Genomic DNA, 6,709 nt, shown 5'->3' on the forward strand with positions numbered 1-6,709 from the left:
GACTCTGCTGAGCAGTTTCTGGGGAAGCCCCGGACTCCCAGTTTCCTGCAGTTTTCCTGGCTCTGGAGCTGGACGGAGGGCGGCGCAGGCCCTGCAGCGGCCCTGCCGCCGGCTGCACTGAGCGCGCCCTGCCGCGTGGCCAGACGCCTCCGCGCTTCGGTGCCTGCTTCCACGTTGCTCATTTACTGACTTGGTGCCGGGGAATCAAACCCAGGCTCTTGCCCGTGCTAAGCCCCGAGCTAGGGTGCTGGGAACGAAGTCCTGAACTCCAGATAGCTGCGTGGGACTGCCCGCTTAGGCGGAGCCAGGCCGGGGGGGGCGGGGCCAGCGGTCTGCGCGGCTGCCGCGGCGGCGGCGCTAGGACCCCACGGCGCGGCGGAAGGAAGGCGAGCAGGCGGCGGGCTTCCGGGGCGTGGGGCTGCGGCGCCAGGTAGGAGCGCGCGGCGCCGGCTGGGGTGCAGGATCTGGGCTGAGGTATGGACGGGGCGGGACTGACGGCGAGCAGGCTGCGACCGCGGCAGCGTGTGGCCCCCCACCCCTGCCGCCTTCAGGTCTACTGCACTCCAATTCCACGCAGCGGCCCAGGCAGTCCCCGGGCGATCTTGTTTCCGATTTAATGAGGATCAGAAAGCCGGGCAGGGGGCACAAGCCTGTTATCCCGCCACTCCGGGAGGCCGAGGCAGGAGGGTCGCAAGTTGCAGCCCACTTTGGGCCACTTAGCGACTTTAGTGAGGTCCTGCCTCACTGAAAAAAGGGCTGAGCTTGGAGCTCAGTGAGATCGGAAAAAGGAAAAATAATGTGTTTATGGAATGCATTAAAAAGTGAAACCCAGCCTGCGGGAGGTGTATGCGGAAGGCCTAGAGTGATTGCGGGCAGCCGGTCCGGATCCGGCCAGGGAGGAGCCAAGATTTCCAGAATAAAACTCCCGATGGACTGCTGGGAATGAAAGGCTCAGCTTTTATTTCAGCTACATACGTGGCTTCCTGGGGTCCTGACTGTGCCCTCCAAAGGGGTTGTGGGTCGATTTCAAAGGATACCTTGGGCCTCCGAGGACGGCTGTCAGTGCGGTGAGGGAGAGACAAGCCAGCCGGGTTCAGAAGCCCAGACCGGCCTGGGGCAGGGCCGCTTCTCCCCGAGACGAGCCCCAGGGCCCGCTCCCGCGTCCCTACCCTGGGCTCCAGGCAGGTGCCTCACACCTGGGACTGACACTTGGACTCCTGAAGATAAGGCATGAAAAGAGCCCAGTAAAACTGCCAAGTCACTGAAGTTCTGTATCCACACGCCTGCCTGGATCCCAAGCTAGCATTTTGATGCTTAGAACCATGCTACTTGGTCCCCCTCCATAAGTTCCCTGGTACAGAGAGGAAAGTAATTCTTGAGAAGGAGGGGAAGGGCTGTCAGGTGTGGGGAATTACAAGGTAACTGCAGCGGCGATTCTTAGTAGGAGGAGGGCTGTTAACGCTGGTGGAGGTGTTGCAGCCTGTGAAAACACTCTACTGCGAGGCTACGGTCCGCTTCACAGTAATTACTTAAGGGCTGCCAGATATCCGACGGGATGGAATGTGAACCCATCGTGATTCGTTTGTCCTTAGCTCAGAATCCAGCGTAGGAGAGGAGCAGGTCATTTCTGTGCAGCCAAAGGACACAGGGAAAGAGAGAGAAAAGTTATGCCTGCCGCTTGCACGCTATTAAAAGTAGAACAGAAGAAATTAGTACGATATTTTATTTAACCCACCAGGTCTAAGCGTGGTCACTGCAGCATGGAATCAATATAAACCTATTTCCCATATTTTTCTCTAAGTCTTTGAATTTGGGGGTGCTCTTTGTACTCAGGGTTCCTTCAGTTCCCACAAGCTGCCCTTGGGTGTTGCCTGGCTGCGCGAGCTGGGGTCCACCAGAAGGGGCCGCAGCCATGCTGTCGCGGCTGCCTCATTCCTGTCCTGTTCGCGCACTGGCAGAGGGCTGCAGCGTCTGCTGAGGGGCTTCTCCAGCCCGGAACCGGAAGGGCTTTCTCTGCACTTTGCAGGAGACTGGAGAGAGTGCTTGTCCGAAGGGCTTAGCTCGCTGAGGCCTCAGTGTCTTTCCCGGCTTGGCTGTGGTGTGGTCTCCGCTTAACAGCTTAGCAGTAGGTGTTTGCAGACGGAGGAAGAAGCCTCAAAGCTGCTGCGCCCACCCCGGCAGGTCCTCGCTGCTTCCTCGTTGGGCGATCTGAGCCTGGACTCCTCCCTTGCACCCCTCGACGTTAACAGAGGAGGGGATCATCCCAAGACAAGCACAGAAAACACCTTCTCCCCTTTCTCCTGTCCTGGTGGGAGAAGCCAAGGGATGAACTAAGTCGGGGCAGCAGACTGGCATCAGAATTAGTGCAGGGCAGGGGCTCTGGAAAGGCCATGGAGGTGCTGGGTGGCCGGGCCTTAGTTGCTTGGCAGGAAGTGGGCGTGGGAGTAGCTCTGGGCCCTGTAGCACCCAGGTGGGCTCAGGTCTGGGCATCTGGAACTGGTGTTTCCTGGTCGTGTGAGTGTGGAGGAAAAGCTGGATGCTGGAAAGGAGAGCAGATCAGCACTTCAGGTCTGGGAAGTGCTGTCTACTGAGGGGCAGAGGGGGTGCTCAGGGGGCGCAGGGAGTGACTCGGCCTGGGGAGGATGCTGGCACAGCGCGCTGTGTATATGAAAGGTGTCTTAGCAAGCACCCACAACTTTCGACCTGTGGGTCAGGGATGGAAGAATCAGCGGTTCGGGCGGCAACACGCACCTGCCTTGTGGTTCTTCCTGTGTTGCCTTCCGGTACTCACCCCACACCCTCCCTCCCAAGGCCCTCTTCCTGCTGGCTGGACTCTTCCACTGTATCTAGGGCCCCTGGCCACTGCCCACGGCCACACAAACACTCTGGGTCCATGGTCCTGACGCTCCAGGCTCTACCCACAGGCACCATGACCACGGTGAGGATGCAGCACTCCTTGGCTGGCCAGACCTACGCCGTCCCTCTCATCCAGCCAGACCTCCGGCGGGAGGAAGCCATCCAGCAGGTGGCCGATGCCCTGCAGTACCTGCAGGAGGTCTCCAGAGACATCTTCAACAGGTGGGTGCTGCTCTCCCCAGTGGATGGAGGGTCACCCTGTCCTGGGGGTCCTCTCCGAGCCCAGGAAGGTACAACAGGAGCAGCAACCCCTTGAATGACTCCTGGACCTGGGGGCCAGCTGGATCCCCTGTGTGGAAGGAGCTCTGTGTCTGGAACCTTTCTTCGCAGGTGCCCAATAGGTCACCGCCAATTGTGCCCTGTACCCCAGGGACCCTAGTCCTGGCTCTGCTCTTTCACAGGGAAGGGCTATTCCTGCACTTCCCCCTGCAGCCAGCAGATGACAACTCAAGCAGCTTCGGTGAGGCCACGGTGGCGGCTGCCACCTATGTTTGGCCTGTCAGGGGACACCCACCTACTGGAGAGTGGAAGGTGCAAAGAGGAGTAGAGCCACCCTGCTGAGTGCAGGGTCTGTCCTTTAGCAGCGCTGGGGCTTGGTCAGGTGCTAGTAGTGGTCCAGCCCAGCTGAACTGTTTCCTCCGTGGCAAAGAGCCTGGGTGTGTGCGCAGAGCATGTGGCTCTGCAGCCTGGACAGCTACCTGCAAGCTGCAGGCGACTGAAATGGGCCTGTCCTGTCCCTGCTTGTGCCCTTGACTCTGAGGGCAGAACCCTGCCCCTCAGGCACCACAGCAGATGCCAACTCGGTCTCCAAGAAATTCATCTCTGCCAGGTCAGGACCCGACCTGGAGGACTGTCATAAGGGTCACCTGGGCAGGATGGTAACCAGTGGCCCAGGCCAGCAGAAGGGTGGCTGCGGCACCCCTGAGATGCAGCAGGCTGAGACTGCAGGCAGGTGGGCCCATCCTGGGGTCTTCTTGTGGCAGGATCTCCCAGCGGGTGGAGCTGAGCCTCGGCCAGCTGCAGGTCCTTGGGGAGCGGATTTCTGCCAGCCAGGCCAAGATCCAGAGGATCAAGGGCAGCAAGAAGGCTATCAAGGTAGCGCTTGCTTCCACCTCGCCAGGACCCCCTGCCTGCGTCCCACCCCAGCCAGAGCAACAGCGCTCTGCAGCCGCTCAGGCTGGGCGCCGCTGTGCACACAGGTGTTCTCCAGCGCCAAGTACCCGGCCCCTGAACGCCTGCGCGAGCACAGCTCCATCTTCTCCGGAGCACAGGACCCAGGCCCCCTGTGCCCACCGCGCCGCCGCATCCAGAGCAAGCACCGTGCCCTGGATGAGCGGGCCCTGCAGGTCACCACGGAGGTCGGGGTGCAGGGCGCTGGGGTCCACCCGCCTGCAGACTGCTGCCTCCCCCAGGACAGTGTGGGGGGTGGAGCCAAGCGCCAAACCCATCTGCTCGCCTGTTTCTCCTCCCCCTCCAGGAGAAGCTGAAGTACTTCCCGGTGTGTGTGAGCGCCAGGCCGGAGCCCGAAGATGAGGCTGAGGAGGGACTCGGGGGTCTCCCCAGCAACATCAGCTCAGTCAGCTCCCTGCTGCTGTTCAACACCACGGAGAACCTGTAGGGCCAGAAGGGCTCCAGTGGGGTGGGGGGGCGGGGATCCGGGCAGCAGGCCTGGTGCAAGGTGGTGTGGGGTCCTGGAAGGCCTGGGTGCCAGCAAGCAGGCTGCACCCTGACAGCAGGAGCAGTGATCTCGACCTGGAACCCGACCGAAGCCCACCCCCTGTAGGTACAAGAAGTATGTCTTCCTGGATCCCCTGGCAGGGGCTGTCACAAAAACCCACGTGATGCTCGGGACCGAGAAGCAGGAGAAGCTGTTCGATGCCCCTCTGTCCATCTCCAAGAGAGAGCAACTGGCGCAGCAGGTGGGGAGGCGCTGATGCCCACGGCCCCGGGGGTGGGGGGCCCTGAAGACGGCGACCCGCAGGGCAGTAACCACTCTTGTCCCTGCAGGTTCCCGAGAACTACTTCTACGTGCCGGACCTGGGCCAGGTCCCCGAGATAGACGTGCCGTCCTACCTGCCTGACCTGCCGGGTATCGCTGACGACCTCATGTACAGTGCCGACCTGGGCCCGGGCATCGCCCCATCTGCCCCTGGCGCCATCCCTGAGCTGCCTACCTTCCAGACAGAAGTGGCCGAGCCTTTCAAGCCAGGTGAGCTGGGCCCTGGGGAAAGGGTTGGGTGGGGAGCCCCAGGGGCACTGAGCCTCCCACCTGTGTTCCAGATCCAGAGGGCGTGGTGCTCCCAGCACCCCCACCCCCGCCGCCCCCGCCTCCGCCCCCGCCCCCAGCTCCTGCAGTACTGGCCAGCGCACCCCCAGGCCTGCCACCTCAGACCGCAGCCCCCACCACTGGCCCTGGCCCCCTGGAGGACAGCAGCCACGGCGCCCAGGCTTCAGGTAGGGCCGGCAGGGGGCTCTGCTCCAAGCTGCAGGGGTATCTGGATGAGTCCCCCCAGATCCCAGGTCTGCAGAACAGTTTCCGCCCAGATGTTCCAGCGCTGTGCTGGGTCCTAAACCCGCTGTACGGGTTTCCAGACCTCAGAGCTCTGGAATTCTGGCCTCAGGGGAGAGGGTCACCTGCCATGGTGGGCTGCAGTCTGATGCCTAGAAAGAGGTCTGCTGGGAAATGGAAACATCCGAACTTTGGTTTGAGTACTGCATCTCCCGGCCCATGTGCAGTCTCCAGAAGGGGCACAGAAACCCTTGGGGGCCTGCGTGTCCCACTGGGACTCTTGGCACATGAGTGATTCCCAGGATCTTGTCATAGGGTAGCGCCTTTTGGTGGGAGGTGGGAGGGACTCGCACAGCCCGGAGGCCCCAGCTTTGCTCCTCACACCTTCCGTCCCCAGCACCAGTCCAGGGAGCTCCCAAGGAGGTGGTGGACCCCTCCAGCGGCCGGGCCACCCTGCTGGAGTCCATCCGCCAAGCCGGGGGCATCGGCAAGGCCAAGCTGCGCAGCGTCAAGGAGCGCAAGTTGGAGAAGAAGAAGCAGAAGGAGCAGGAGCAAGGTGACGCCTCCGCTGGGCCCCAGGACTCCAGCAGAGGGCCCTTGGAGCCAGGGGCCGCAGGGCAGTGGCTGGGGGCCCAGCCGGCCCCTGGAGCTTGTTGGGGGTCTGCCCTCAGCTCCAGGACTCAAACCCTGCCTGAGAGGACCCTCCCCAGGACTTTCGAGGGGCACTCTCAGAGGATGGGGGTGGGCGCTGAGTTCGGGCCTAATTCTTTCTGCTTCCTGGGCCACGCCTTCTGGGGTCCCTAGTCCCACCCCTGGCATCACACAACCGCCTAGGGCCCTGCTGGATGCCTCCTCCTCTTCCTCCATCGCCCGCATCCTCACCCCACTTTCCCCTGCAGTGGGAGCTGTGGGCCAGGGAGGGGACCTGATGGCCGACCTCTTCAACAAGCTGGTCCTGAGGCGCAAAGGTAGGCGACGGGCTGCTCTGCGAGTGCCCGCTTCGGAGAGTGAGGAAACCTGAGCCCTTCCTGGGCTGGCTTCCTCCCTCCCTCTCTCCCGCACGGCCTGCTCCTTCCCAGGTATCTCCGGGAAAGGACCCGGGACGGGGGCTAACGAGGGCCCAGGTGGCGCCTTCGCTCGCGTGTCGGACGCCATCCCACCACTGCCACCCCCACAGCAGCCAGCAGGCGAGGAAGACGAGGAGGACTGGGCGTCCTAGCCGTGCCCTGGGAGCGGGGGCCTGTGTAGGGCCTGCCGCCCAGCAGAGCTCTCCAAGTTAAGGGG

General features: G+C 62.5%; 1 protein-coding gene across 4 annotated transcripts; it reads left to right on the forward strand.

The window, feature by feature from the left end:
- The first annotated feature begins 354 nt into the window (after positions 1–354).
- Positions 355–6,708, forward strand: Washc1 (WASH complex subunit 1). 4 transcript variants are annotated; one of them, XM_023707143.1, is made up of 11 exons: positions 355–430; positions 2,925–3,078; positions 3,900–4,011; positions 4,116–4,262; positions 4,394–4,530; positions 4,700–4,835; positions 4,924–5,125; positions 5,197–5,370; positions 5,823–5,981; positions 6,325–6,393; positions 6,505–6,708. In XM_023707143.1, exons 2-11 carry the CDS (start codon positions 2,930–2,932, stop codon positions 6,642–6,644), a joined length of 1,425 nt encoding a protein of 474 aa, XP_023562911.1. In that variant the 5' UTR covers positions 355–430; positions 2,925–2,929; the 3' UTR covers positions 6,645–6,708. The 4 variants fall into 4 exon arrangements, with proteins under 4 accessions (XP_023562911.1, XP_023562910.1, XP_023562909.1 ...); XM_023707142.1 differs by having other exon boundaries at positions 362–430; positions 2,812–3,078; XM_004646900.2 differs by lacking the exon at positions 355–430 and having other exon boundaries at positions 466–3,078.
- Position 6,709: the final 1 nt, after the last annotated feature.

Source organism: Octodon degus, unplaced genomic scaffold (assembly GCF_000260255.1).
Source record: "Octodon degus isolate 3935 unplaced genomic scaffold, OctDeg1.0 scaffold00282, whole genome shotgun sequence".
Lineage (NCBI taxonomy): Eukaryota > Metazoa > Chordata > Mammalia > Rodentia > Octodontidae > Octodon > Octodon degus.

Coding starts and splice junctions, on each gene's coding strand:
- Washc1 (XM_004646900.2), top strand. CDS start 2,537: ATGCTGGAAAGGAGAGCAGATCAGCACTTCAGGTCTGGGAAGTGCTGT. Junction 4,263..4,393: donor TGGATGAGCGGGCCCTGCAG/GTCACCACGGAG, acceptor CTCCCCCTCCAG/GAGAAGCTGAAGTACTTCCC. Junction 5,371..5,822: donor CCACGGCGCCCAGGCTTCAG/GTAGGGCCGGCA, acceptor TTCCGTCCCCAG/CACCAGTCCAGGGAGCTCCC.